Source organism: Rutilus rutilus, assembly GCF_951802725.1.
Source record: "Rutilus rutilus genome assembly, chromosome: 10".
NCBI lineage: Eukaryota > Metazoa > Chordata > Actinopteri > Cypriniformes > Leuciscidae > Rutilus > Rutilus rutilus.
In genome coordinates this window covers 21,518,164-21,535,438 of record NC_140215.1, presented here as the reverse complement: position 1 = coordinate 21,535,438, position 17,275 = coordinate 21,518,164, and the positions used below count along the sequence as shown (strand labels likewise).

At 38.3% G+C, this 17,275-nt stretch overlaps 1 protein-coding gene across 2 annotated transcripts; it reads left to right on the top strand.

The window, feature by feature from the left end:
* Positions 1 to 704: 704 nt before the first annotated feature.
* LOC311298650 (protein mono-ADP-ribosyltransferase PARP4-like) lies at positions 705 to 16,649 on the top strand. Of its 2 annotated transcripts, none has more exons than XM_084421750.1 (35): positions 705 to 919; positions 1,064 to 1,196; positions 3,469 to 3,664; positions 3,781 to 3,880; positions 4,012 to 4,090; positions 4,370 to 4,468; positions 4,584 to 4,742; positions 4,853 to 4,990; positions 5,083 to 5,241; positions 5,377 to 5,528; positions 5,609 to 5,740; positions 6,699 to 6,797; positions 6,899 to 7,082; positions 7,178 to 7,325; positions 7,665 to 7,807; positions 8,884 to 9,015; positions 9,105 to 9,191; positions 9,281 to 9,445; positions 9,541 to 9,584; positions 9,754 to 9,832; positions 9,952 to 10,089; positions 10,213 to 10,420; positions 10,571 to 10,641; positions 11,450 to 11,637; positions 11,723 to 11,822; positions 11,935 to 12,105; positions 12,339 to 12,419; positions 12,559 to 12,639; positions 12,733 to 12,828; positions 13,422 to 13,565; positions 13,662 to 14,598; positions 14,691 to 14,800; positions 14,894 to 14,996; positions 15,812 to 15,944; positions 16,019 to 16,649. In XM_084421750.1, the coding sequence occupies exons 2-35, from the start codon at positions 1,071 to 1,073 to the stop codon at positions 16,218 to 16,220; spliced, it is 5,184 nt and encodes a 1,727-aa protein (XP_084277876.1). In that variant the 5' UTR covers positions 705 to 919; positions 1,064 to 1,070; the 3' UTR covers positions 16,221 to 16,649. The 2 variants fall into 2 exon arrangements, with proteins under 2 accessions (XP_084277876.1, XP_084277877.1); XM_084421751.1 differs by having other exon boundaries at positions 716 to 816.
* Positions 16,650 to 17,275: the final 626 nt, after the last annotated feature.

Genomic DNA, 17,275 nt, shown 5'->3' with positions numbered 1-17,275 from the left:
TTCTCTGGATTCATTTTATTTTTTTATAAGTTAAAAAGGCTTAAATTCATGGGATGATTATTAGAAGAATCAAATCTTTATTCCTTGGGAATTACTCGTCAAGCCACTTATAGCCCTCTGCGTTTTAAACAAATTGGTAATTTCAAATATATGTCAACTAATTGTGCAAAAAAATTCTTATTGGGTTGTAATTTTTCTGTTTTGCTCTGCCTATTTGTATCCATCAGTAAAATAATGTATCACTCAGAAAGGCACACCTGAAAGGCTGTCAAAGCTGTGGCAAGAACTCCATCAATTGATGTTCTAGGGATTCTTGACTTTTTATTCAACTCTTACAATGTTAAAAAAATAAATAGACTTTGTCTTGTCACCCGATTTAATTAATAATATTCTATAAATTAATTATCTGTACTTTAATAGAAGAAACTCCTCAAATGGTATTTTTTACGACATTGTGCCTTTTTTATTTTAATTAGGTTTATTTATCAGTGATGAAAAATAGCTATGAGGCGCCGTGCAACACTTGAATATATAAATGTTCACTTCAAACATATTGCACCAATACACCTACAGTCACTCTCTCTACACACACACACACACACACACACACACACACACGACTCTCCGCGTGGCTGCTGTAGCCTACACGGCGCCTCATGAAGAACTGAGTTTCGACCACTGGATGGAGCCCGTCTAATGTTTTTATAGGGGTGACATACTGTACGAGTCAGGAAGTAATTTAACGAACTTCACATGCAGATTGTTTACGTCTTCTTTAATTGTATTTTCTTAAAATATGGTGTAAACTTCTCCACGGTAAGATATGCTCTTCCGTCTTCTAATGACGTAATTGCATACTGCGATTTGGATTATTGCCTGAATGTTTACTTCAAGAGAAAGATCAATTAACTTGTTTTAGGTATGTGTAGTAATTTGTTAATAAATATTCGATGTTTATTTGAACATGTTTGTGTTGCTGCATAAATACATATAATTTTATAGTATATGATTGATTGATATATTTTCTTTGTTTATCTTCTGTCGTTTTTCTTGGCATGTTCAGTGGCATCATGACAGTGTTTGAAACCTGTACTGTAGTGTTAGATGTGAAGAATGTGCCTTTTAAAGAGAAGAAGAAGCTGAGATTGGCTCTTCTAGATAATGGAGGAAACATCTCTTATGTCATCAACAAAGAGGTTCTGCTCATTTTTATACTCTTTCTAACTAAACTATATTTTTTCTGTCATCAAAACAGTTACACTAGGCGTTTGTTTACACAAATGTTTTTTTTTTTTTTAAGGACGTTTAGCCTACACAAATGTTAGATTTAGATTTTTTATTTTTTTTTATTTTTTTAAGGACGTTTACACAATTTACAGACGTTTGATTTGTTTATCCCTCTTGTACTGTTAAACGATGAAGTTAACAACGACATTGAAAATCTAGATTGGTGCCATGTGGTGGAAATAAATATCGAAAAGCACCTATATGTGGTTTAACCACTGGATTCCTGTTTAGCTCTATATGGGCCATTCTACAGAATTGGTTCAAAGTCAGAGTTGGATTGTGCAGTTAATTATTATATTGTATTTTCAGAAAGTTTTGGAATATTTTTCCTCTCCCCAAATTTGTCACTACCGAAATAATTTAATAAGAAGGCTTATATTGACCTATTCATATTTTGTTTACATCTACCTTGTAAATATATTTTTTGCTATTTAAAAAAAAAAGTTTTCACAGGTAAATCAATAACAATTACAATTTTAACAATATTTCAAGTGTAATTTATAATATTTGTTGTATTTTGAACCCAATCTTTCTTTGTAAAAGGCATTAAGTTAATCATACTGATTTCAAAGTTAAGGATTCATTAGTTTAAATATACATTGAACCAAACACTATAATAACATCTTAGTTGATAATTCAGTATACTTTATTTTAGACAAAACATCTATGTTTCGGTCGTGACGGCACATTTTCGGTAGTGACAGACAGTAATGTTTTGGTAGCGACCACTTCATATTACAGAATTTTAATTTGCATACTAAAACAATACTAAAACATACTAAGATACTAATGATTTGCATAACTGTACAAAAATGTTGTTTATTTCCCCCAAATAAATGATTATGTGTTCCCTTTTGTCACTACCAAAACAATGATGGCATGTTTCGGTCATGACTGTTTCGGTAGTGACAATTTAAGATACTTTTGAGCCTAGTTCAAAGATGATAACCAGCACAAGGTTACTTAGCACAGTTCTGAACAGTTGTACACAATAAAAACTAAGTTGTATGGAATTACACCCAAAAAAGTTTGCTTAATTGCAGAAAAAAGGTGTTTGGTAGTGACGTTTCTTAAAGTTACACACAGATTTTCAGACTTTTAAAGACATTTTCCCTCAAAATGATGGTGCCTATCTATAATGAAAGAGAGGCTATGAGAGAGAGGCACACAAGAATATTTCCTGATCAAAAATGTAGGGGTGTGGTTAAAATCAGTCTCAGGCAATGGACTAAAACACACACTGTTTTGGTAGTGACATGAAAATGCGGGACACATTTTTTTACACATTTAAAAATATATTTTTTTTTATTTATTTTTTTTTACTTAACTTTTTAAAAGAAATCCAAAAGATATTTGTAAAAACAACAATGAAAAATATTTGAACAAAATATTTTCACAAGTTCAAATTTAGGGGTTAGGGTTCAGGACAGCCACCTCCCAATTGACCGTACCCAATAAATGATGATTCTATATATAAAGCTTACTTGTATTTTAAATATTTTTGTGGGATTCAATAGATAATAGAAGGATCTTAGTAAACATCTAAAATTTGAATACTTAAATGCTTTTTAAATGTGTTTTTTGGTTGTCGGACAGCAGTTTGCACCAATTCTATAGAATGGCCCATATATAAATAAGTACACAGGCCTGTGCAATTCCCTTTCTTTGAACAGGGTTTTCAGACATAATTACTTACATTAATTAGGCTAGGGTTTGCATTTGAAAAATTAAGACTTCTTGTCAAAGTTGATCTTTTTTTATTTTTTTTTATTAAAATTAAAGTGTCAGTTTGTGCGTTATCATTACAGTCAAACCTGAACACAGAGAAAGCGTTTCACCTATAATTAATTCAAAAATAAAAATTCGATAAAAGTGTAAAAAATCTCAGTATGTTTGATCCATCTGGCACTGATTTTTCAGCCTCTTAGTTGAGTCTTCTTTTGATCTTACTCTGCCTATTGTGTTTATTTTGCACTCTTGGCAATTTTTATGTCTAAAATGACCAAACAGTACCAGTGGGTTAAAATGAACTACTCTCTATAGGCTAATTTTATGTTAGTTCCTACAACAGTCACATGGCAACTTAAAATATGTACAAGTGACACCAAAGTGTGCAATGTTTCTACTAAAAGCCACTAAAGAGCTGCAGTGTCTCTTCTGACCTGCTTTTCTCTTCTCCAGTGCTCTTTTGTAGTCACCAGCAGTGTGAATGACCTGAGCAGTAACCGGCAGCGCAGCATCCAGAAGCTCCAGATCCCAGTGGTTGGGACACAGTATGTGTGGAGCTGTCTGGATGAAGGGCATCTCCTGCCTTTGACGGAGCATGATTTGGCCCCACAGCTGGCTTTTCCCACCTCTGAATTCATCTCTCGTCCAGGTAGGAGATTCCTGAAAATGTATTTGACATTGTTTTTAGGTTATAAGATTATTAAGTGAGATTTAAACATACATTTTTGTGGCTCTGTTGACATAAAGTTGTTTTTCACCATAAAGAGGGAAAAGTGTCGACACAGATACAAGAAAAAAAGGAGTTCAAAGGTCAGTCTGAACTCTCAAAGATTGAGAAGGGTGGACCCAGTCTTGGCAGGTTCAGGTATGCTCTTGTTTTTTGTCACTTTCAGTTCTTGAGAATTATTGAAGTTTATTTATTGTTCTACATTTTTTACATCATTTATTTAGATGTGCTAGTTTACCTGACTGCATCTTTTCATTTACCCAATGCAGAGTTTACAGAGGCGGCGACCATGAGCTGCCTGAATTTCCTTCATATTTTCAAGTGGCCAAGTATTCAGTTTTTGAGAAGGTGAGTGAGAAATTTTTTATTTACATTGATCTATGAATTAAAAGAGGTCACATACTATGTAAAACACAATGTATTGTTCAGAACTCAAAATAGACCATTTATTCACTCTAACCTGCAGAAACAACTCATTCTGAACTTCCACAACTTAATGAAATCAGACAGATAAATAGTATAAAATAATGATAAATGTATGATGACCAGTTTAACACATTCCTGAAGTGATTCTTGTAGCCTCCATCACTGCCTGAGTTTGAAGGTGTTTTCATGTCTGTGTTGCAGGTCAAACCCAAGACTTTGTCTGTTTTGGAGCTGCAGAGTGCCAGAGGACGAAAAGGCCAGCAGTATCGTGTGTTGTCTTCAATCTTGCGTGAAGCTGAGGTTTGGTCATCTCGAACACCGTTTAAACTGTTTAGATGTTGTTATCATAGGACTCTTATACTGTGAGAGAGGTAATGAACTCTTGACATGTCTTCTTGACACTCTCTCACTGTAGAGCGCAGTGGTGCAGGACAAGCTTGTGTACTGCGTGACGTCTGAGGATGCTGTGGAAGCGTATCTGCTGCTGATGAAGGAGATGGAGACACAGGGATTCACAAGGACTCACACACTTCCTCCTGAGGTTGAACGCTTGGCGTCCTACAGCCTGCAGCAGGTTAGACAGAAACGGCTCTATGAAGATCTGTTTTATTCAGTTGATACTGTACAGTATGTGCATATATAACGTGTCCGATGAGTGTAAAAGTTCACTCTTTTGATTTGCAGCTTCTGTTGGAGGAGAAGCTGAACTGCAGCTCATTATCACAGGAAGTTGGCGTCTTTGTGGAGCTGGTATGGACCGAAGCTCTCGGTTGCCTTAGTAACATCTTGACAGTCCCTGTCTCCAAAATCAGCCTTAATGATGTGAGAATGAGCCTTAGATAATCACACACACACACATCCAATCATGAAGCTCACAGGAATGTTGTGTGTTTAATGTCTCTGTGCTGTTGCAGGTGAGCAGGGTGGAGGGACTGTTACTGCAGGCACAAAAGACTCAGAAAGAGGATGAAGTCAAGGCCCTGCTAGAGGAGGTCAACACTCTTCTACCCCTCAGAATGATCGACCCTCCTTCCAAACACAAGCTTGTGTCTCAGAAACTAGATCTTTGTCAGGTAACATGTATGCAGTTATAGTATACAGGTATATAAATTCATTCATATTTGGGGATTTTGGTAGATTGTTCGATATGGATTTTTAACTCCACACACAGTGCAGACTGGTACTTTAAACTCTTCTTCCGTCCTCAGCTGATAAGAGACATTCTGAATGTGAGTGAAGCCACTCTGGGAAGCCCCTCGCCCTCGTCTCTGGGAAAGTATCGAGCTCTGAGGTGCAGCATTGAGGTTGTTCCACCACAAAACCCTGAGTTTCATGTTGTCTCTCAACTGCTTCAGGAAAGGTAAACTTGATTGAGATGATTGTGGTCTGAAGTTCAAACATGAATATATTATGATGGTGTTAATCTTATATCCACTACAGGCCTGTTCAGATTCAGCAGATACTGCGTGTAAGCAGAGGGGTGGAGCTTCAAATGTTTTGGGAGGATTTAGGCAACATTAAGCCTCTCCTTCACTCCACCAGTCCCAGTAGTTTTGTTGGAATACTGTCACGGTAAGAGCATATTCTTTTAAAAATAATATTTACACACAGTGACAAAACCACACAAACCTATGTCTATGATAAACCATTTCAAAGTCCCTTTTAAGCAAGTCATTTCACTCGGCGGCCATCTTTGAAACGCCTCTCGGGCATGCAAGTGCAGCTCTGTTCGCCAAGCTTACGATTCAATTTCATATTTAAAATTACCAATGAAATCTGACAACAACTGTCTCATAAATTTTGTTCGAATCATGACAGAAAATGACATTTTTCATTTTGGATCCAGCTAATGCGCATGCGCAGTGGAAGCGTGTGTCTTGACTGTTTCTATAGGAACCGGAGCTTCTAACGGCATCTGCAGTGACGCGATGACTTTACTAGTCAGCGATTGGCTCTTATTTAGAAAGTGGGACTTATTCCGCCATATTGAGCGTTGCACTTTTCCCCATTCAAAACAATACGAGTGACGCGTCTTGTGTTATTTTATTGTCTTTGACCATATACTGTGGTGGAGGAAGTGAAGACAGACACAGTGTGTGTGGCTGAACCATGTTTCTAGTTATGGCTGAAGTGAATTTAGTAATACCAAAATTATAATGTACAAAACTGGACATTGTTGTTGAGATTTGCATTTAATGTAGTAAGATTACATTTAACCGTGTTATTAAATTATTAATAAATGATGGCAAATTAATCTAAATGTAAAAATAGAGGAAATGAGCAATACTAAAAACACAATGTAGACCAATCCTTTTAATCTCTAATATCTGTCTATAAATTGACAGAAGTCAATGTTTGTAATGTCTATTCAATGATTTACTCTTCTGCAATAATCATGTAATGTCTTTTGTTCATTTTTGGGATTTTCTCTGCAAGTGTTAATGCGATTCATTATCATTCATTTAATTTATTATTCATCTTATCATGTAATAAATTAAATGTAAATTTTTTAATGGAATATTCTATGTAGAGGTCTGCTGCTGCCCAGAGTTGGAGTCGAACAGCATGGAATTGAGAGGACGGATATCGGGAATCTTGGAGGAGGAATCTACTTCAGTGACTCTCTAAAGTCAGTGGTTTTTTGCATTATTCAGGCATCTTTGTAAATACTCCACTTTCATGACAACTGAAGACTTTAGCCACTCAGTAAGTTTCTGCTCTGTGTTAAAGCACTAGTGTGAAATACTCCAAGCCCAGTGTAACTGACGGTTCTCGGCTGCTGTTGGTGTGTGAAGTGGCGTTGGGTCGCTGCAAAGACCTGCTGAAGAAAGACACCACTTTGACCTGCGCCCCTGACGGCTACCACAGTGCACATGGAGTCCGCCGCACACCCAACAGACTCTCTGAATTTGAGGTGCTGGTCATTTTCTCTGTACTCAATTATTCTGCTCATGTTTTTGGGATCTAATGTGATTCTTGTGTTTGTGTGTGCTGGTTTCTATTTGACAGGATGATGAGTTTGTTGTCTATAACACAGAGCAGATCAGACTGAAGTATGTGGTTCAGTACACTCTGGAGGGAGACGAGTTAAAAGAGTTTCAGCCTCATATCAACACAGTTGTGGAGCTCACACAGCTCACTGACACGTCTGACGTCTGTGAGTAGCGTCCAGTGAATAGGACATGTAGAAAGAGCTTTTATATGTGGAGGAATCTGTTGTAGATGATAACTGGGGCTGTCAAACACATTACATTTTTTTACATCAATGTACATAGAGGAGCCCATATCCTTCTGGACAACATTCCAACATATAGTGCAATAGTGCTTTGGGTGACCCAAGTTTGAGTCCCGCAGAACAGCCCTTTATAATAACGATAAACTTTGACATGGTGGAGAGAAAATCATTCTTCAGGGACATCTGATGCTTTGTAAACCTGAATGCTCTGATTTGGATTTGTGAAATTGATCATTGGTTTTGTTTAATGTGTTTCTTTAGTGTCCAGTGATGACAGTGAGGGTTTGGAGTCCATTAAAAACCCTCTGGAGGACATGACTGCAGGTTTGCTGGACAGCAATGGTCAGAAAATTCCTCTTCAGGCTGTCAATGTGAGGTGCAAGCTGATGGACCTGCTGTGTCAGGTGTGATACTACAGCTGGACTGCGAGTGTATGAGCGATACAAAGCAGTTGTGTGTTTTTCAATCAAAGCATCACTGTTTTCTCTCACTGCTAAGGTCAATCGTGTGTTCAACAATGTTATGAAATATAAAAAGTCAATTTTTATTGACATTTATCAAAATATGATAATTAAAAATATGAACATTTTAATTAGTGATGAAGAGGCTGACAGCAAATATGGGGTGGTCAAACATTTGTTGTTAAATTTTAAGGCAGATGAAAACAAAACAGTAATGGACACAGTTAGGGCGTGCAATAGGGAATAAAGCAGAGGTGGACAGGACAGTAACAAAGTACATTTACTTGAGTACTGTACTTAAGGACACTTTTTGAGTATCTGTACTTTAAACCAACTGATGTTGGATTCTGACATCAACCTGATTTTCATTTTCAACGCTGGGTTTGGTCAGACTTCTAAATGCAAATTTTGTCATTGTTTTGGTGCACACTAGCTTATAGATAACAGTAAGGTTAACATATTCATACTAAAAGCCAAAAAACTTTAAATAGGGCACTATTTGAGGGAACAGCCATTTGGGTGTCCGAAACCATTGTGGACGTTATTGAGTGCACTTATTCAATCTCACATTCAGTCCCACTACTGGAACTGTGTTCTAGAAATAAATGTGATATTGATATGAGGGTAGGCAGGCATAGATTCAGAGGCATAAGGTACTGTAAGTATTACACACAACAATGCAACAATAATAAAACAATGCATTGACATTTACTTTTGATACTTAAGTACTTTTAAAAACAAGTACTTCTGTGCTTTTACTTAAGTAAAAATCGGTCTTTACAACTTTTACTTGTAACGGAGTAATATTTGACCATAGTATCTGTACTTTCACTCAAGTAAGGAAGTTGTGTACTTTGTCCACCTCTGAAACAAAGACATGACATGGTGATCAAGAAGATCAAGATCAAAGTAAAATCCAATAGGATTAACAAAATAAAAGAAAGAAAGAACCATAGCAAAATTATAATGACAATTTCAAACTGTAACCATAACCAAAACTTTCTCTGTTCTGTTATCAGGTCATCATTTTTCAGACCTACACAAACAAGAGTGCTGTTCCCATTGAAGCAAAGTACGTCTTTCCACTGGAGGAGACAGCAGCAGTGTGTGGATTTGAAGCCTTTATCAATGGAAAACACGTCGTTGGAAAGGTGCAAGTCATTCAGAATCTGTCGAATGCAGCTTTTGCTCTTCATAACTGCTTTCTCATCAGTTTTCAATGTCTTTCTTTGTCCTGTAGGTAAAGGAAAAAGAGCAGGCGCGTAAGGAGTACAAGCAAGCCATAGAGAAAGGACATGGAGCCTACCTGATGGACCAGGATGCACCTGTGAGTTACTTACTACTGTTTCTTTCTCTGATGCATGAGTGATAATGTATCAGAAGGCTTCTTAAAGGTCATGTGTTTATGTGAGGCAGGATGTATTTACTATCAGCGTGGGGAACCTTCCTCCCGGAGCCACAGTTTTGATCAAGGTGACGTTCATCACTGAGCTGGTGGTGAGATCAGGCTCTATAGTCTTCTCACTGGCTGGCAGCGTGGCACCATGGCAACAGAGCGCCGCCCTTAATCTGACAACTCAGGTACGACACGATTGGTCTTTAGTCACTGTAGTTAAACTACTGTATGGGCTGCTGTTAGTTACAGTGTTTTGACTGAGAGTTTTGTTGTATTTCAGGCAACTGTTGAAAAGATTGGTGTGACGGAGCTTCAGTCAGACGGGTGAGAGTCTCAAACGCTGGGGAATTCACTGGGATATTCACTAAAGATTCACTAAAAATCTAAATGCATCTGCTGATGATTTACAATATTAAATCCAATTATTTAATTTAGCAAACCACGTTGTCTTTATAATATCACACTCTCTTTCATTCGTTCCCTCTTTCTTCAGGGAGTTTTCTCTCTCTATGTCCATTGAAATGCCTTACGAGATCATCAACTTGAGTTCTTCACACCGCATCAAAACCAAGGTTATTTTACTTATTTTTGTGGATTGTCTTACTAGATACTTCTTGTGTTCTCCAAAGGAAATAAAATGTATTTGGTTATGAACAGTATTAGTAACAGTATCAGTGTTTTTCCCGTTCAGATGACCGACTGTAAGGCAGTGGTCAGCACGTTACCGGGACAGACTCTTGGATCTGAAGGGTTACAGGTGTCCTTCAGTCTTTCTAATATCCACATGCCCAGGATGTGGGTCGAGAACCATCCGGATAAATATAGTCAGGTAATGAAATAATCAGTCACATCTGATTCATATTGCAGATAAAAATGCCTCTTTTTCTTTCACATGGCCTGATCTATGAAACACACAGAAAAGTCGTTCTCTGACACTCTCTGATCCCTGCAGGCCTGCATGCTGGTGTTTTATCCAGACTTTAAGTCAAGCGGGGTTTCCAGCTCTGGAGATCCGTCCAGTGTGAGCGATGTGGTCATTCTACTGGACTCGTCCAAGTCTATGCGGGGAGACGCCATGCTGAACGCCCGCAGGATTGCCCTTCAAGTCCTTAAATCTCTGGACCGCTCACTGAAGATCAACATCATCTCTTTCAGCACTGGTTAGTGCTCACTGAAACAATCTGCTGTTGTTCTAGTGATCATCTTGTAATGTAGACACTTTTATTTCCCTATTATTCTTGTAATTCACAGTGAAGTATTATGGGTGAAGAACATTATATGCTGGTACTTAAAATGTGTGTGTTTTTAAGATTACAAGGAAGCTTTTCCTGCACCAGTGCCTTTAGATGAAGCATCTGAACCAGCCAGAAAATTTATAATGGTGAGTAATGTTTAAAAATGGTTAAAGATGAGTGTTTCTGTGCTTTGAAAGGAGGCATATTGAGATATTCTTCAGATATTCTCCACCATAATGTTGTAGTTACAGCATCATCCAGCAGGGTGTAACTGTATCACACTAACCAGCTAAACCTTAAGCCCTTGGTTAAAAGGTAACTCTCGCCAAAATTGAACCTAGGCTCTTTTTGTTAATGTACCCGAGTCTGATAAAGTGAGTCATACAAAACCTTTCTTTTTAGAAAACTTTGTGTACACAAACAATATTCTCAATGCTCAAGTTCATGTGTAGAGCCCCTGGTGATACTTCGAGCAGTTTCATGTTGTGTCGAGCCTCCTTAATGTTTCAAAAATAGCGATTTTGATGCTATCATAGAAGTGCCCCAAGCACTCCCATTCAAAAGGCATTTTGACCTAAAATGAAAATACGGTCAATCTTAAAAGTGGCGTTTCCATTCTAATTATGCTTTTACACAAAAGTTTGACTCTGTAGATTATCAAAAAGAGCCTAGGTTCAATTTTGGCGAGAGTTACCCTTTAATCACTAAAGTTCATGTTCATGTCAAGTCAAGTCAAGTCAAGTATATTTGTATAGCGCTTTTCACAATACAGATTGTATCAAAGCAGCTTCACAGTATTAAATTAAAATAATACAACAAGGTTTGTTTCTAGTGGAATTTATTGATAAAATCAAATTAGATATCCCCAGAATATCCCCAACTGAGCAAGCCAAAGGCAACAGTGGCAAGGAACCGAAAAACTCCATCAAGTCATTGCATGTTTGGTCTCTTCAGTCCTGTAGTGGCACTGGTGGCGGCACTGAGCTGTGGCGGCCTCTCCAGAGCCTGAGCCTTCTGTCTCCCAGCCGGGGCGTGAGGAACATCCTTCTGCTCTCTGATGGACATGTTCAGAACCAGCCTCTGACCCTACAGCTGGTCCGAGAAAACTCCTGCCACACGCGCCTCTTCACCTGTGGACTCAGGTCTGCCTTTGAAGAGTTCAACACAAATCTCTTTAACACTTCCAATTCATTTCTGAACCTACAGTTTGTGTTTGTGTTTGTCTAGCTTGACAGCTAATCGTCATATGCTCAGAGCTTTGGCTCAAGCAGGTGGAGGAACATGTGAATTTTTTGACACAAAGATGAAACACACTTGGGCAGAGAAGGTGAATCACGTTGTTTATTGTATTGTTGTTTTTATTAAGAAAAAGGGAACATTATCTGTTCAACATGGGCCGCTCTGAGGCTTGAGTTCACCAGATTTGCTGGTAATTTCAGGTGCGCGCTCAGGTTCAGCGTATGGAGTCTCCAGGCTGCAGATCAGTGGCAGTGAAGTGGCAGCAGTTTAATCCCACAGCGCCTCCTCCTGTTCAAGCCCCCTCACAGCTTCACGGCCTCTTCAGTGACTGTCACACTCTCATATACGGCTTTGTGCCGCACTGCACTCAGGTAGACCTGCGCTTTACCAGCTGATCTGATTGTGTTGCAGATGGTTGTTAATATTATATTATATTAAAATATTTTAAAATATACAGTATGTAGGTAAATATTGACGATGAATTTGTCAGTATAGTTATATTGTTGCATACTATAAATGAAAGTAATTAAATAGTGTTCTTCATATAGGTATGTTAATTTCTGCTGTAAATTTCATTTGTATTGTGTAATATTCACCCTTTTAGGCCACACTGTTTGGTGATTTGAGTGGGCAGGAGATCAAAACAATGGTTTCCACCACAGAACTACAAAAGACAAAAGGAACTGTGAGTGAACATCTTAAATACTTTATATAATCTGAAATATCATCAATTTTTGATCAGGTGTGTGTGTGTGTGTGTGTGTGTGTGTGTGTGTGTGTGTGTGTGTGTGTGTGTGTGTGTGTGTGTGTGTGTGTGTGTGTAGTTCCTTCACAAGTTAACAGCACGAGCGATCATCAGAGACTATGAAGATGGCATTCTAGGCAACAGTGAAGCAGAACATGAGGTACAATATTTTACTGATTGTTGCTGTTTTTAATAGAACTGGCAAATTTGCCAACAGAAGAACTTGACTTGCTATCTTGTATCTCTCTATCAGGGGAAGAAAGCAGAGCTGAAGTCCTACATCATTGAGCTCAGTAAAGAGTTCTCCATCTTGTCCCAGTTCACAAGCTTTGTCGCCATCGAAGAGAGGGTATAATTATTCTAAACATCTCAGTCTCAATTAATGACAATTCTTTTCTTTTTGCATAATATTTATTAAAAATTCACTTAAACTTAAATCTAATAAATCTATCAAATAAAAAAAATACAACAACAACAACAAAAAACTATGCTGCCCCATCTTTCTTTCTATCTTAAAGGAAACACTTTGTGAAGATATAGCAAACCATTACAGAGTAAAAATGGTGACTAAAATAACATCAATAGCAAACATCTTCTACCTTTTCTTAATGCATAAACAATTTTAAATAATACAAATTTCTCACAAATTTATGCTTTTAATATCAAATCTTTTAATTATTCAAATTATGGTTCTTGCATGTGTTTTAGGCAGCTTCTCCTTGTACCTGCCTTTTCTAAGATTTAATAAATAATTAACAAAAAATAAACATCTCTACACATTGAGAATTGCATTTTCTGACTTGCGACAGTAAATGTCCATTTATAGCAGATACTGATAATGAAAATGTATCCAATATTATCTGATACATCAGTCTTGTTGATAAGAAGTCAATGAAAGTCTATGAAAGAATTGACTTGTATGTCCTCATTTGCTCTTTGTAGGACCAGAATGAGCTTGAAACTGGATTGACAGATATTCCTAAACTCATATCAGAAGAGGATGTGGACATTTTGCCATATATGGTCTGGACTGAAGAGAAGCTCATGGCTCAGCATAGTATTGGTGCCGAGGAAGATGACATATGGGTAAAAACAAAACAGTCTATTACAGCTCTTGTCACATAATGTAGTGATTAAGGATGTCATTCAGTATTTAGAACAGTGCATTTTTTATTTTTCCAGTTGAAATCAAAGGAAAGGTCCAGTAGCATCTACAAATCTAGTCTTCTGGATTTTGATTGTACTGAATCTGATGAGGGGGATGGCTATGAACCAACGTATGGCTTTCGAGGAGCACCACCTGCAGCTCCCCCTGCCCATTATTCATTCTCTGACTCTTTTTCTCATGTTTTTCAACCTTATCTAAAGACAAAATTTATTTGTTTGAGTAGCCCTGGTCATACTGAAGCCTTAACATTGGATGAAACTTTTTTTGACATGCATCCCTCTCCTAATATTGAGGCAAGTGCTCTAAAGCTTCCCCCTTCCCCTGGCAGGTTTGGTGCCCCAATGCGTACTTCCCCTGGCATCTTTGGTGCCCCAATGCGTACTTCCCCTGGCATCTTTGGTGCCCCAATGCGTACTTCCCCTGACATGTTTGGTGCCCCAATGCGTGCTTCTCATCATAAACCCCTTCAAGACCCCCCTCCATCCTATAAGTCAAAGGAATCTCTCTCCATTACTCACAGCCGTCCTCCTCCTGGTCCCACGTTGTCCTCACTTTTCTCCACGACCGGCAGTCTTCCTCCTGCTCCTAGTCTTGACACCTCAGTGCCTTCTTTTGTGGATTCCTTTTGTGGCTCTCCTCGCCGTATGTCGAAGCCAATGTCGTACTGCAGAGCTCCCAGACCTCCTCCTCCTGCTTCTGCCAGGAAGTCTGTATCTTTTTCCATGAGTGACAGGGGCTTGCTGGCTCCCCCTCTTCCTGCTGCTGTTTCCTTTGGTCAACCTAAAACCTGTAAGCTTGCCATTGGTGTGCCAAATGCCTTTGCATACAGTAGCGCTCCTGTCATTCTGCGAGAGACAATTAAGCCTCTAGACTGGGAGAGATCTGCTTTTTCAGTCTTTAGCTTTGGAGCATCTCAGCAACAACAAAAAAGATCTGCGTTTTCTGTACCTGGTAAGTTGAATCACATTGATGAGTTTCCCTATTTGATCACTGTTCAGATGGATTAAAAACATGTCTCATTTCTTATTATGTTGAAACCAAAGACAGTACTGGCTTTCCTATTAAAGGACGGAAGAAATCATTGCTTCTGGGAAAACAAATCAGCAAGCCTGACACCGTGGCCTGGAATGAGCTGTTTGAGCTTCAACATGAGGTGTTAACACGTGATTTAATGCACTAGATTATATACGGTTTGTAAATGTGTAAGTCAAGGGAATATGAACTTATGTATTGTGTTTGGATGTAGGATGGATACTGGGAGTGCACTGAGAGACTGAGCAGCTTCCTCAACCTGGACGTAGACTTTTTTGCCAATGTCTTCCTTCAGGAGAAAGGCATCCGTTCCTTTGGTATAAGATTTTTTACATGACCGTTTCTGGTCCATTTTGCAGCTTATTCTGGTAAAGAACCACCCACTTAGACAAGAAGAGCTGTCTGGCTGATGTGTAAAGTGACCAATCACAGTATGTTTTGTTTGTATACTGTTTAAAGGCAGGTTATCTGGAATACACCACACTAGCATGTAAAAAATCTCAATTCAATAATGGCGCAGCAGTCTCAGATAAAGCTCTGAAAATCTTTCAAAGATTTGATGTCATTAACCTTGCATTATTCCATGGCAAATACAGATTATTTCATCCTCAAAATAATTAGAACACCTGTGTGCTCTTACTCCAGGAAGTAGCATAAACCAACCATCTTACTAAATCAACAAAGTCCCACCTACCTAATGCTACAGTGTCTTAATCAAGCATGACATGACAAGATTCTAGGCTTGTTCGACTTGATCCGGCGCTGCACAGACCGATCGGTTTATGACATCAAAGTACCGCGAGAGTGATTCAAAAGCATACAGAGCCGTCTTTGATGTCATTCACCGATCGGTCTGTGCAGCGCCGGATCAAGTCGAACAAGCCTTACGACACCACAGTTCATCTGTCTATGCTCAACATGAATCTGTCATGTGAATTGACACACAGCCAATCAGAAGATATTTAATGCTTAATGTACAGTAATGTGGTGCTGGATTTTGGACTAATGATATTTCACAGAGGATGGCACATTTGACAGATTTGATCTGTTTATTTTGAAGCTTAATTGAATCTAATATCTTTTAACAGACACAGTCAGAATCAGTTAATCAGTCACATGTTTTGTCTGTCAGGTGTGAAGGCTCATGCTGAAATTCTGAGACTGGTGGCGACTCTGCTGGTGCTGCAGCTGATCCGGGTGAAGAAGCTGGCAGTGGGATGGTTGCTCGAGTCTCTCCTCCGGCTGAAAGAGTCTCAGGAGCCCAGGTACGAGCACACGTCCTCATAGTGAATTCACTCTTGTATATTTGATCCATAACTTTGTGCTTTTCTCCATTCAGGCCGATGCACTGGGAGGCAGTGAAGAGGGCCGTGGACTGGGCCTGTCGGACAGACAGACAGTATCCGTGTGTGTGCAGCAGGCTGGAGATCGGCCGGGATTGGGAATCATCTACACGTCAGCTTTTGGGCTGTGATTCTCCACACCCATATTCCCCTCTCAAACCTGTTCTGGAGAGACGTGTGTGTGTATCAGTCATGTAGAAACTGGACACACACTTCCCCCTTCATTTACAGTTGCTGTTTGTTTAAAGGGTTAGTTCACCCAAAAATGAAAATTCTGTCAAGTCGTTCCAGATCCACAAAACTTTCGTTCATCTTCAGGACACAAATGAAGACATTTTTTAGTAAATCTGAGAGATTTCTGTTCCTCCATTGAAAGTCTAAGTGTGCATAAAAAGATTGTAAAATAAATCCAAATGAATTGAGCGGCTAATATGTCTTCTGAAGAGACACGATCGCTGTATATGATGATCAGATTCATTTGTCATTTATTTACATTCAGATTTGGTCATAGAAGGTCAAGCATGCTTGCTTGACTCCCGAAAATCAGTGAAGTTCATTCTCTCGTGATACGCCCGCATGTTTGAGCTTCCACAAGAATCAATAAAGGTTGTTCTCACATGTCAAGAATGGCTGAGCTTCTGTTTATATTCGCTGATTTTTGGGTGAACTATCCCTTTAATATTTTTTTTTTTTTTACTGTTATAGCTTTAAAGTGGTCTCAACAATATATTTGGACAATTGTGTCACACTTAAAATGTCTGAATTTCTTTCCATTGGATTGAACATGTAAAACCAAGTGTCATTTGCCAGTAAATGCTGGTCTCAAAGTGATTTTTAGAGCATGTATGAAGTAATTTATCTTCAAGTTCACACTTATGTCTTATCAGAGCAAAGTTCATTACATTATGACACACTATGATGTCAAACATGGTGCACTGTTAAATTCTGTGAAATGATTAGCTTGAAAAGTGTGGCTATGCTGTCTTTAAGATAAATTACATTTGGTTTGATGTTTTTTATATATATATATAAATGCAAAGGCATTCAGATTTTAAGTTTGGATTAAATATTTTTTAGTCCAAATACTTTTTTGTAGAAGTGTATTTTTCAAAATATGAATTACCTGTTTGAAATGCTAATTTTTTTTTGCTTGGTTTATTTTTGTGGTTTTAATAGAGTTGGATAAAAGCATAATTTTTGTGAAGTGTATGTTTTTTTGTGTGTTTTTTTTTTCATGTTACAGTATAATTATA

Excerpts from the sequence above, each read along its gene's own strand:
- LOC311298650 (XM_084421750.1), top strand. The coding sequence starts at position 1,071 with ATGACAGTGTTTGAAACCTGTACTGTAGTGTTAGATGTGAAGAATGTG. Across the intron at positions 3,881-4,011 it reads CCCAGTCTTGGCAGGTTCAG|AGTTTACAGAGGCGGCGACC; the intron begins GTATGCTCTTGT and ends TACCCAATGCAG. Across the intron at positions 10,090-10,212 it reads ATCCGGATAAATATAGTCAG|GCCTGCATGCTGGTGTTTTA; the intron begins GTAATGAAATAA and ends TGATCCCTGCAG.